The sequence below is a fragment of the Eptesicus fuscus genome, chromosome 12 (assembly GCF_027574615.1).
Source record: "Eptesicus fuscus isolate TK198812 chromosome 12, DD_ASM_mEF_20220401, whole genome shotgun sequence".
In the NCBI taxonomy this organism is placed as follows: Eukaryota; Metazoa; Chordata; class Mammalia; order Chiroptera; family Vespertilionidae; genus Eptesicus; species Eptesicus fuscus.
Genome location: NC_072484.1, coordinates 68,723,784 through 68,737,595, shown reverse-complemented (window position 1 = coordinate 68,737,595; position 13,812 = coordinate 68,723,784). Strand labels below are relative to the sequence as shown.

Genomic DNA, 13,812 nt, shown 5'->3' with positions numbered 1-13,812 from the left:
AATTTTACTTCTGAAGTTTAAGAGGAGTTTCACTTCAGCCCTTTATGTTTGGAAGCTGGGAGTTTTTAATGATGTCATTGGAATTTAATTTTTAGGACCTTTTGTTTTTCAAAGGTCAACGTGGTCATTTTGTTATGTTAATTTTCAAGTTACGATAATTATTGACTTGGAGTAAAATTCCATTTCTCTAGTACATAGTCTTTGATATTTTGAAAATTATATTAGATTATTCTTTTTAGATCAGTGTTTGTTGGTAGATACACTTGATATTTCTATAGTTTTGTTGTTCTGGTTTTGCTATTTTTCTCTAGGAAGTTACACATTTGTGTGTGTGTGTGTGTGTGTGTGTGTGTTTATTTTTAAAATTCAAGTCTTTTTGTGTGTGTGTGAGTGTAAAAATTAGTATTGTTCAGCTAGTTTAAACCTTTTCTTTACAAAGAAATCACCAGTGTGACTACTTCTATATTTCACCATTTCCTGAGCTCTCTTTTCTTTGTTGTCTTTTGTAGTTTCAGGAAGTCATTGTGTAGAAGATATACACGGGCACACAAATATTCCTTAACAAGCTCCTTCTTTAAGCCTGTTAATACTTTTCAGAGTTTAAAATAATATTATTAATTTATAACCTCCCATGTGTGTTATGGTTGTTTGACATAAATAGAAAAATCTGACTTATCTGGAAGTTGTAAGCCGCCATATATCTTTGATGTTGGGGGACTAGTGAGAGGTACATGACTACCTGTGGGAGAGTCTTTGTGATACTGTTTGAAACTCTCAGCTGCCTAGGTATATTTCACTTTTGATCATGTCTAAGCATATACTTTCTACTTCCTGTTCCTGGGATACCTGTAAAATCTTTGTGTTTCGACAAAATTATCAACAACTTGTTAATGGTGGGCAAGGATCTTCTATGTATTCCTTAGTCTCCAGTCTTTTTTTAAAAAAATATATTTTATTGATTTTTACAGAGAGGAAGGGAGAGGGATAGAGAGTTTAGAAACATCGATGAGGGAGAAACATCGATCAGCTGCCTCCTGCACACTCCCTACTGGGGATGTGCCCGCAACCAAGGTACATGCCCTTGACTGGAATCGAACCTGGGACCCTTCAGTCCGAAGGCCGACACTCTATCCACTGAGCCAAACCAGCTAGGGCTTAGTCTCCAGTCTTAAGACCGTTTCAATTCATAGTTAACTTTACATTAAACCTCTTTTCTGAAGAGTTAGTTACACCATTTTAATTCATGGAATATTGAGATTTAAATGAATTAATTATAAAGGTTACATCCAATGCTTGAATCCACTCTATAGCATTTCCAGCCACATGATTTATTTTCTGTTTAAAGCTTCCAGTGATGGGGATCTAGGGATAACTTAAGGCTGTCTAAACCACTTTAGAACTACTTTTTTGTGTGTTTTTTTTTAATCCTCACCGAAGGAGTGAGGGTATTTTTTAGAGAGAGTGGAAGGGAGGTGGGAAGGATGAGGTGTTTGTGTGTGTGTGTGTGTGTGTGTGTGTGTGTGTGTGTGAGAGAGAGAGAGAGAGAGAGAGAGAGAGAGAGAGAGAGAGACACTCCCGTACGCACCCCGACCGGGGCTGGGGATCAGGTATGTGACCTTGACCAGGAATCACGTCAGTGACCCTTCAACGTGTGGGCCAATGTTCTAACCCATGGGCAACACGGGCCAGGGCTAGAACTACTTTTATTGTTACAAAATTTTTACACCTGTTGGACTGAAGTTAGCCTCTTGGTAGCTCTCCACCACCTGGTCCTACTTTTGCTCATCAGGGTGACCCAGGACACATGTTATACTTCCATAGGACAGCCCTTCAGCTTCCCTTAAAAGTCTTAGTTTACTTTTGTTGTTGTTTACTAGTGAAGACTTCATAGAGCAGTGGTCGGCAAACTGCGGCTCGCGAGCCACATGCGGCTCTTTGGCCCCTTGAGTGTGGCTCTTCCACAAAATACCACGGCCTGGGCGAGGCTATTTTGAAGAAGTGGCGTTAGAAGAAGTTTTAAGTTTAAAAAATTTGGCTCTCAAGAGAAATTTCAATCGTTGTACTGTTGATATTTGGCTCTGTTGACTAATGAGTTTGCCGACCACTGTCATAGAGGAATTCTAAGATGCTAATTTTGTATTTCTTTTTTTTAAAAAAATATATTTTTATTGATTTCAGAGAGGAAGGGAAGGAGAGAGATAGAAACATCAGTGATGAGAGAGAATCATTGATTGGCTGCCCTCTTCATGCCCCACACTGGGGATCAAGCTTACAACCCGGGCATGTGCCCCGACCCGGAATTAAACCGGGCAGATTGTTTATTTTAAAATTAGCATCTTAGGCCCAGCTGGTGTGGCTCAGTGGTTGAGCCTCGACCTATGAGCCAGGAGGTCATGGTTCGGTTCCTGGTCGGGTTACATCCCTGGGTTGTGGGCTCAATCCCCAGTAGGGGCTGTGCAGGAGGCAGCTGATCAATGATTATCTCTCAGCATTGATCTTTCTATCTCTCTCCCCCTCTCCTTCCCTCTCTGAAATCAATAAAAATATATTTTAAAAATATATAAAATAATGTATTTTGTGTTCTAGTTGCTAACAAGTAAAATGTGTTTTGTGTTTATATTTCTTCAATCACAGGCAGCTGAAAAAGTTGGATGAAGATAGTTTAACTAAACAGCCGGAAGAAGTGTTTGATGTCTTAGAGAAACTTGGAGAAGGGTGAGTATATAGAAAATATAAGTAGATGCCAGGTCATTTTCTTCCCCCAGCACCAGAAGGATATGAGCCTTTCTTATGCAATATTTTGCAAACCTAAGGAGAAGAAAGGGGGATGGTGCATATTGGCACTGCTCTGGGTGGGGTGGGAGGTAAATTTACATCTTGAAATGCCCTTTCCCCCTCCCCCCAGTCACTTTTCTAGAAAGATTTAGTGATTCTGGTCTTTTTAACACCAAGGACATCTATTGGGTTTTTTGTTTTGTTTTGTTTTTGTTTTTTACTTTTGTAGAATCCATGGTTCGCATGATTTTTATCTATTTAACAGCACTAATTAGTTTATTCTTTTTTTTTATTGATTTTTTACAGAGAGGAAGAGAGAGGGATAGAGAGTTAGAAACATTGATGAGAGAGAAACATCGATCAGCTGCCTCCTGCACACTCCCTACTGGGGATGTGCCCGCAACAAAGGTACATGTCCTTGACCGGAATCGAACCTGGGACCTTTCAGTCCGCAGGCCGACGCTCTATCCACTGAGCCAAACCGGTTTCGGCTAGTTTATTCTTTATTTAAAATTTTTTGTCAGTCAGACATTTTAATTTGTAGTTCATGGCTTCTAATTGAAATGTAATAATTTGTTTCAATTTTAAAAAGGAATTCACCATTTTAGTTAGTGCAACATTGTGAAATATAGTAAATAAATCAAAAACTATTAGTAGTTTTATAACTTCCTAAAAGATCCAAAATCCCAGGTTTGGTACCAGTGGAATTCCTGAAACACAGATTTGTGAATGAGTTTATAATGTACTGGTGACATGATATTTAGTAATAGCCAGTGGCCATTATTGACTTTCATGATATAAAGGTTATATCATATATTTTTTTTACTTTTACATATCCTTTTCATTCTTTTGTGTGTGTTTATTTATTCTCCTGTAATTAAAGAACATTAAAATATTAGGGATACCCTTTCTTAAGTTTTTGTTGTTGCTAATTTTTAAATAGGTAAGTAATTCTTATTCAAAATTCAAAAAGCATAAAAGTGTACACAGTGAAAAAAATCTGCCCCCTACCTCTATCTCTCCACATCCCAGAAGCAACCAGTGTAACAGTTTTTTATGTATACTTCAGAAATAGTTTGTATATATAAGCAAATAAATGTGTGTGTGTGTGTGTGTGTGTGTGTGTGTGTGTGTGTGTTTTAAGTTTCTTGGGAGTACTGTTTTAAGAGAAGAACTGAAATATTAACTTTTAAAAATGTCTATTTACAGTATTAGGTTCTGATTTTGAATGTCTATTGTTTTAATTACTGTATATTCTTTAAAATCAGGTCTTATATGTCATTAAATTATTTTGGGGTTTAGTGTCATTTATTTCCCAATATAGTTCAATAATCCCGTTAAACCCTATCCTGGATTACACGGAATAGGTTTTTCATGGATTACCTCCTTGTAAAAAAGCATTAGTCATCATCTTTTTGTAAGTTGGAAAAAATACTCTTTGGAATCCAGCACGAAATTCCGCAGAGAAGGAAAGTAAAAGATGATACCATCTGTGCTGCTTAAAGACAAGTTGCAAGATAAATCTGAAGACTGCAAGTTGGCTTTGCAGCATTAAAGGTATGGGAAAACAACTGTCCTCTACATCTCCTGCCTGCCTTTTTCAGCTTTAGCTTGGCATCCTTGCTATTTTCCTCAAAGAAATGAATCTAAGGCCCATAATCTAACAACGATCACAGGTTATGCTGAATACGATAAAGAGTGCTAGGCATAACTGACTATGTATCTGACTTGTTTCTTTCATTTTTTAATAGAAGTGTGTTACAGCAATAAGGGTATAGACTTTGAAGTCAGACAGACCTGTGTTAAAACCCTTGCTCTGTTGTTTATTAGTCATAATAAACGAGTGAGCTTGGGCAAATTACTTAATATTTAAAGCTTCACAAGCCTCAGCTATAAGATGGGGATATTAGTATCTCTCTCTTAGGGTTGAGTATTACATGAGATAATGGGGGTAAAGTACTTAGTACAGTGCTTGTCACATAGTAAGTGCTCAGTAAGTGGGCAACTAGTATTTTATTTTTAACTGTATCAACCAAAGCATTTTTCAAATTTTCTCATGTCAAATTAAAGTTAAATCTTAGGTCTTCAAATATATTTATGTGTTCTTTAAGGGAGCTCTGTCTGGATTGATTGGGTTTGGAGAATGTGAAAAGAAAACTACAGACAGAAGATAATGTAAGGAAAAACTAACCTAATTATGCTTATTTTTAATTGTGTTTTAGATCTATGAATATTCTCATCGATGGAAATTTTCCTATAAAATTATTACCAGGGACAAAACAAATAATGCTTCAAGTCTTTCTTCCCATGTTATTCTTCCCACAAATACTTGAATTTCTGTCATCATGGCTAAAGAACTTGATCAAGCCTCATTTAACCAGCAAAATCCTGAAGGAAGACCTTAACTGCACTTACTGCTCAACACAAACTGCCATGCCACCCTTAAACTGTTCTGGAAAACGAATGGATTGCAAACTCGCACTGACAAGTGCCTTGTGAAATGAGCTCTGGCTTAAGGACGACATTGGATTCTGGAGCCTGCAGTCAGTCTGCATTTTGAGGAAATTGTGTGGTTCTGTGGACAGTGGAGCCAAAGCTCCAGACCAGCATGACTGGACAGCACTTGGAAAGTGCTTTGAATTAGAGCCTACTGTTTTTCCCCTCCTATTTTACTTAATGGTGTATACAGCGACTCAAAAAAACATCTTTTTTTTTTTTTTAAATATATTTTTATTGATTTCAGAGAGAAAGGGAGGAGAGAGAGAGAGAGAGAGAGATAGAAACATAAATGATGAGAGAGAATCATTGATCGGCTGCCTCCGGCACGCCCCCTACTGGAGATCGAGCCCACAACCTGGGCATGTGCCCTTGACCAGAATCGAACCCGGGACCCTTCAGTCTCCAGGCTAGTGCTCTATCCACTGAGCCAAACCAGCTAGGGCTCAAACATCTTGCACGTGATTTCATAGCTAGTGAGTGGTAATGTTAAGACTTGTACCTGGTTAATTTGCCCTCAAATATTTCTGTTTTTCTACATTGATCCTTGCCTTGTATGGCTTATGGGAAACACGAGCTTCCCACCATCATTGCCAGTTAAAGTTCACTTAGGTTCTGTTGCAGGGACTCGGGTCTTAAGGGCCTTGCCTATAAGTGAGCATGATTGCTTACTGGTAAGCCTTCTAAATCCTCTTTAGATTACTGTAAGTGCAGTATGTAGAATTATGTATCTTAATTGCTCATGTGAGCTATCAGAGTTTTCTTTGCTACCAAGATAGCATAGGGAAGCATGGAGAGTATTCTGGTCAACATTGCTGAGGGAGTATATGGAGCTCTCCTTTCCATTTTAAATAGCCTGTATAATAAAGAGGTAATATGCAAATTGACCATCACTCCAACACAAGATGGCCAGCAGGGGAGGGCAGTTGTGGGTGATCAGGCCAGCAGGGGAAGGCAGTTGGGGGGGACCAGGCCTGCAGGGGAGGGCAGTTGGGGGCGACCAGGCTGGCAAGAGAGGGCAGTTAGGGGTGACCAGGCCAGCAGGAGAGGCAGTTGGGGGTGACCAGCCTGCAGGGGAGGGCAGTTGGGGGCAACCAGGCCAGCAGGGGAGGGCAGTTAGGGGCAACCAGATTGGCAAGGGAGGGCAGTTAGGGGTGACCGGGCCAGCAGGGGAGGGCAGTTGGGGGTGACCAGGCCTGCAGGGGAGGACAGTTAGGGGCAATCAGGCTGGCAGGGGAGAGCAGTTAGGGGTGACCAGGCCTTCAGGGGAGGGCAGTTAGGGGCAATTGGGCCGGCAGGGGAGCAGTTAGGCGTTGATCAGGCTGGCAGGGGAGTGGTTTGGGGGTGATCAGGCTGGCAGGCAAAAGCGGTTAGGGGCAATCAGGTAGGCAGGCGAGCAGTTGGGAGCCAGCAGTCCTGGATTGTGAGAGGGATGTCCGACTGCCCGTTTAGGCCCGATCCTGGTCGGACATCCCTCGAGGGGTCCCAGATTGGAGAGGTGCAGGCTGGGCTGAGGGACACGCTCCCCCCCCCCCCCCCCCGCCCCGTGCATGAATTTTGTACACCAGGCCTCTAGTATAAGAATAATGAGTGAAAATTAATTTTTTAAATATTAGGATACATAGACAGCTGTGGATCCATGATAGAAAAGATATCTGTAACAGTAAGAAAGGGGTAAAGCATGTCTGTCCTTGTCAGAGATTGCAGGTGGGCTTTCTACATGAAGTTGTGGGCTGGGATGAGGCTCTTCATCTATGAACTAAATCTGAAATTTGTGTATCACTTGTGGCCTGGAGAAAAAGGGGAGATGCTGGTCTGACGATAGGAACTGGGCTTGGACTGCATTCAGGTATGGTCTCTTGAGGGGCCAAACTCCCAAACTTCTAATATGAGATCTGGTTTAAATTGTACAGCCAGGATGACTGGCTGAGGGAACTATGAAACCATCATAGAGTGCTCATGACAGTGAGCATTATATAGAGAAAAATCAATATAAAAGGAAACTCATAGAAACAAATCCACTGCCATGATATAATCAGCAGACCTAACAAATGGGAGAATTTACACCCAAGGACGTAGAAATAATGGAGCAGTCTGGAAAGAGACTTAAGATGTTTGTTTATGATTTTCAAAAAGATAAAAGAGGGAATGACATCCTTAAAAGAATACCAGATTATTAACATGAACAGCCAGCCAGCCCCATTGAATAATAAAAAGTTGGGAATCTTGGACAATGAAAACTACAATTATAGAAGTTCTAAAGGCCTGATAAATTGGATAAACAGTAAACTAGAGAAGCTGAAGAGAGAATTTGTGAATTGGAAGAGAGAAGTGGAACCAATCACAAAATGCAGGACAGAGAAATACAGTGTTAGAAACCAAGAAGACAGCATGGATTGAGAAAGTCTAATACAGGTCCAAGAGTAATTCTAGAAGGATATATTAGAAGAGATAAAGAGAAAATAAAGAGATAATGCTGAGAATTCTCTAGACTTGAAGAAAGACTTGTGCTTTCAGATTGAAGAAGTTTATGAAATGCTAAATAAATCGACTGCTAGTAAAATCTTAGAATGTTAAAAGATGAAGAGGAAATCTTAAAAGGTACAGAGAGATTACCTGTGAAAAATTGATAATCTGATGATAGCTGACTTCTAAACAACAATAGAAACTGGAAAATTGCAGTAAAAATGCTGAGGGAAAGCTATTGTCAAAGAAGAATTCTGTGTCCAGCAAAAGTCATTCCTGAATGAAGGTGAAATAAAGGCATTTTCACACAGATGGGAATTAGCATATCAAGAATAACTTTGGCTGAAAGTGACAGAATACCCCACGGACAGTGGCTAACCAATAAGGGCATTTAATAACTAAGTATAATAAATCTGGGAGTGAAAGATTCCAGAATGGCTAATTGGCTTGAATAATGGTTTAGCATTTGTGTAATTATCATCTCAAGATGACCACATTAGTTTCAAGCATCATGCCTCACATGACAGTAACCAAAGCAGGAAAGGAAGTAGCAAGTAAAAATGGGCCTTGTGTGCTTCTCTCTTACTTGGGAAGAAAGTCTTACCCAGAAACCCTTCAGCAGAATTCCCCTCAAATTTCATTGGTCAGAACTAGGTCATTGGCTGAAGGAAATAGGATTATTCTGACTGGCTTTATCCCCTGGGAAAAGGTGTTCACCACCCTAACAAATCAGAGGAAGAAAGGTCTCCACATGGTCAGTGGTTGCTTTACTCTTGAGGGAAATAAAAAGCTTATGTAACGCTTAAGGATCACTATAGTAGTTTTGCCAATGGAAAGGGTTCTGATGGAGTAGAAATTTTTTATATGCTCTGCATAGATTTTTAAAAACAAACACGTTGAAATGAATATTGAGTACCATTTTGGCAGCTTAGAGCACTCAGCTATTTTGATACAGGTTGCACTGTTATTTTGATCTTTTCTCACCAAGACATTATGAAGAAGCAGGTATATTTGGGAAACGGGAAAGACAGTTTACTCATTATTTCACTGACAGCCATCAGAATTTCAATGAAGCTATAACATATTTAAGGTGATGATGGTATGTCATTTGACCATTACAGTTATCTTGTAAAGTAGTTTGTATTATTGTCATTTTACAGATGAGAAAATTGAGGCATAACATGGTTAAAAATTAAAACTATGTCTGTAAATGTGGTGGTGATAGGACTAGGTCTCTAGATTCTAAATCTAATACTCTTTTAGCCTCCAAATTGAGTGAATATATATATGCTTTTTATTTATTTTCATTATAAGCTCTTAAGAGAAGATGGAGTAAAAGGCAAAAAGAATCTTTATATGCTGTGTTCACCTGATACTAGCATTTAAAGAGACTTAGACCTTAATTCATTTCCATAATGTTTTGAATTTTATTGCAAGTAAAAGGAGCAAGGAATGAAAAACTCAGTACTAGAGTGAGCACAAGGAAACAAAGACCTCCAGTTTGTGACCCAGTATAAATGTGGAGCGAGCTAAGGCTTTGTATTCAGTCACAACTGGATTCAAATTCTGGACTGACCATTTATTTATCACTTATGTGTGACCTTGGCCAAGTCATGTAGTCCCTCTGAGTCTTTTCACATTTACCTGTGTAATAGGGATAATGGCCCCTTTTTCATTGGTGTGTGTGTGTGTGTGTGTGTGTGTGTATGGATGAACTGAGATGATACAGTTTTTGACAGACATCAGACATGAAATGGTAGATACTATAATAATTATTTCATCCTAACACATTTAGTACAATTTAAATGTCAAGTTTTTAAGATGCCATTTTATGGTAGTTTTCTTAATGGCATCCCCGTCTCCCCCCGCCCTCCCCGCAACGTACTTTAGCTATGTAGAGCTAAGTATACATGTATTAGGTACTTAGGCATATAAATTAGAACTGGAAGTTGCTTATGTTTACCACATTTATCTCTTGGCTTGTGACTTTAATAAATGTTCTCCTTCCTCCAATTATAGGTCCTATGGCAGCGTATACAAAGCTATTCATAAAGAGACAGGACAGATTGTGGCTATTAAGCAAGTTCCTGTGGAATCAGACCTGCAGGAGATAATCAAAGAAATCTCTATAATGCAGCAATGTGACAGGTAAAGGCATGTGGTATTAACTCTGGAGAGAACACGGTTTTGAATTTGCTGTGATCATTTAAATAGTTTGATGCCTAGAGTGCATTTACTTAGATGTTTTACAGAAGGGAGCACTTAATGGAATCACTATGCATGTGTTTGTTTTTTTTCCAGAAAAAAATATAATGAAAAAGTTTGTGTTTTTGTAGCTAAACTTTTATAGTTTCTATTTCTGCATAGTTTTCTGTTTTGTTTTTTCAGTAAGCCCTTTTCAAAACTAGGAAGAGTCGAAGAGGGAGAAGGTGGCGCTAGCTTTTTTTTTTTTTAAATAATGATCTCTTACTTCCTATTGAGAAAACATTTCTCCAGAGACAGTTAAGAAGAGATAATTCAATGCTTTTTAGCTTTAGAAACCTTAGGATATACAGATAGATATGTTAAAAGAGAACACTTATTTCTGTCTTATTGGTCCTTTCTTTATATCTTGAAGAAATTATTCAAGCTAAGAGTAGCTAAATATGTTATTTTTGAGGAACTAAGATTTGTCAAATGCTGTAGCAGGAAGTCAGGCCAACAGGCGACCGCAGAAAAGCACGTGGTTTGCTCTGAAATTCCGTGACAACATGGGTGGTCACAGTGATGGAGCAGGCTTCCCCAGTTCTGTTTAGATTTGAGAGAAACGCAAACTTAGGGGCAGTGCCAGCTCTAGGGAGTTGAAAGGGGAATGAGAAAGTCTTGCACTTGAAGCTGCATTCATTCTTCCAAAGCTCTTTTGGTCAGCAGATCAACTTGGTACTGTCCCCCCGCCTCCCTCCTCCCCCTTTTTTTTGTAAAGCTTCAACATTAGGACAGGGGGAGCTACCTGCTAGGAAATTTGCCCTGAAGCCCTTAAGTCTCCAGACTCGTGAATGCAGTCATATCTCTTCTCCCTCCCTCTCTTTCTTTTATTCTCTGTACACCTGTGGTTACTCTACATGAGATAAAAACCTCGTATTTCTTGATTGTCTTGACCAAAGTAAGGTATCAGGGTTGCTTTTCCTCCTCCGTAAGATATATTATGGGAGCTCTTTCCAGTTGACAAATTGAGACTTTGCCGCTTTTGAGCGACTACGCGAGCTGTGTTCCAAACAGGGTATACAAATGTCTGTAATTAGAGAAGAGGTATTTTGAAGAGCCTACTCTGTGCTAAGTACTGTAGGGAATACAAAGAAATACAGGGCTGAGTTCTCATCCTCTGGGAGTAGACTGATTGGACAGGCCAGGCATATAAATGTACAGGAAAATCTAGCTGAAAATATAAGATGTATAGAACATATTCCAACAGGAAGTACCTGACAGTAATTGCCTCGTAGAGGCTGTAAATAGGAATTTAGGGAGGTGTGAGCAAGTGTGGTTATATGTACCTTAAAAGACTTGTTCATCCATTTCTTCATTAATATTCACTTATGTGGGGGGTTTTCCTGCTGTCCTTGTCATTGGCATATTTCCCAAGGATGAAGGGGCTTGAAATCCTGAGAGTTAATGAAGCCCAGTTGGTTTTAGCATCTTCAGTTATTATGCAACATTATTTAACCCTGATAATAATCTAGCCAGTTAAAGCTGGTAGCTCTCAGATGGCAAATTATTTCATTGTAATGGAATGTTTGATTTTTCTCTGAAATTCCTTGTTTGGAATCTCTCTTCAGGCTTGAAACTCCAAATTTTTTCTTTATAATAGATTGTAGTGGGTTTTTGTTTTTCCCCTCAAACTACATGTGACATCTAGGAAAATTTCAAATAAAAAGAAGATGATAAAATCACTTTTCCCCTTGGAGAAATAATCATTGTTAAATACTACTTGGTATACATATCCTTCCATATCTCTTTTTGGAGTTTCACTATACTTACTATCATGTAATCGCCACTCTGTGTGTGTGTGTGTGTGTGTGTGTGTGTGTGTGTGTGTGAGAGAGAGAGAGAGAGAGAGAGAGAGAGAGAGAGAACAGGAAATCTCATATTATCAAGTATTCTGTAACTAAACTCCCTAATGTTGGACATTTAGATGGTATCTAAATTATCAGTTTTATAAACAGTACTACAATAGTAATCATTTCTTTTTTAATATCTGTAATTTTTTTTTAGAATGAATTGTAGACTTAGAAATGCTGTGGGTTAAAGGACCCATACATTTTTTCCACTTTTGTTACCTATTGCCCTCCAGAAAAGTTATACTAGTTTACATTCTTATCAGGAGGGTGCCCATTTTAACCATAAATATGTCTACTTGCTCTTTTGAGCAGAGAAATTTTCAGGTGTTTAACAGCATGAATTAATAGAGATGTTTGAAGGCTTTTCCACTAACTTATATTTTCTCTCTCTCTCTAGCCCTCATGTAGTCAAATATTATGGCAGTTATTTTAAGAACACAGACTTGTGGATCGTTATGGAGTACTGTGGGGCTGGTTCTGTATCTGATATCATTCGATTACGAAATAAAACAGTAAGTTTTCTTCTAGAATAATGCCACTGAGCTAGTCTCTTATGCCATCTTCTTTTTTTTCCTTTTTTTCATGTGCGCTCTCCTACTACCATATCTAGAGAGATGACTGCTAGATTTTTTCCCCCTTTCCATGCTTTTTCCACTCCCCCCCCCCCTTTGCTCTTTAATGTCTCTTAAATGTGGAAGTTTTGACACCAGCCCAACCCAGTTATATTTACATGCTTTGCTTATTTCATACTGGGGAAAAACTGACTAGCTAGTGGTTAAACAATAAATTTTAAATGTTTCAATTTGGAGTTATTTTTCTTCTCCTCCCCATAATGTTCACAGATTAACTTCCTCTGCATCCTATTAATAAGAGAATACTTTCTGTGAAATATTATTTGCTATTACTGTGATTACATGATAGTCACTAGGCACATACGATTATTGAGGACTTGAAATATGGCTTGTCTGTTTTGAAATGTGTTGTAAGTATCAAATACACACCAGATTTGGAAGAATTATTACCAAAAATAATGTAAAAAGTATATAATTTTTTATATTGAACTAATGTTTGGAATGGTAATATATTTTGGACATGTATGGTTAAGTAAAATATATTATCAAAATTAATTTTGCTTGTTATTTTCTTTTTTAAATGTGGCTACTAGAAAATGAAAAGTTTTATTTGTGGCTCATATATATTTCTTTTGGGCAGCGCTACCATAGCGATTAGCTCAGCTGTTTAGAATAAGGGGCCAGGAAACAAGTGATGAGCTTTGTCCTTTTTGGCCACAGAAGGTTCCCCAAACTCTAGCTTGCTTCCTTGCCAATAGTCTTTGCTTGGACTTGAGTGCAAGCTCTATCATTTATTAGCTCTGTGACCTTTGGCACAAATTACTTAATTTGTGCTTCAGCTTCATCTATAAAATGGTGATGATAATAATAGTACACACCTCATTTGTTAATTGTAAGGATTAAATGAGATTACAAAAATAGTGGCTAGTATAGAACAAATGCTTAGTAATTGTTAGCTATTTCTAATATTATTAGCATAGTGCCTAGCTCATAATAGATGCTTCTTAAATATTTATTGATGGGTTGATAGTGTAGTAGTTACTGGATTCTAACATACCTTATATCATTTCAATTTCATGACACTCTTGAAGAAAGGTGATATTTTTTATTTCATAGGTTGAGAAACTGAGACTAAGAGAAGTTTGATAACTAGGTTAAGTCACACAGCTAAAAAAGTAGAGCCAATACTAAAAGTTAGATCTTTCTATTCTCAAATCCCATACTTTTTTTTACGCCACAGTATACTCCCTTCTGAGTGTGAGTTGCTTGTCATAAGGGGAACTGAGTGAGAACTTGTGGGTTGATTTTGTTTAGAACTGGGACTGATCAGGTAAGTGCTCATCATTCAAGAAATATTTTTTTCAGGACCCTACTGTGTGTCAGGTGGCTTTCTCGGTGCTGGGGATATA

General features: G+C 38.4%; 1 protein-coding gene across 1 annotated transcript in view; it reads left to right on the top strand.

The window, feature by feature from the left end:
• Positions 1-13,812, top strand: part of STK4 (serine/threonine kinase 4) — a 96,150-nt gene that overhangs the window by 4,326 nt on the left and 78,012 nt on the right. The window contains exons 2-4 of the mRNA XM_054723781.1: positions 2,635-2,715; positions 9,757-9,885; positions 12,229-12,343. Coding sequence (XP_054579756.1) covers positions 2,635-2,715; positions 9,757-9,885; positions 12,229-12,343 — 325 coding nt within the window. The remainder of the gene's footprint in view (positions 1-2,634; positions 2,716-9,756; positions 9,886-12,228; positions 12,344-13,812) is intronic.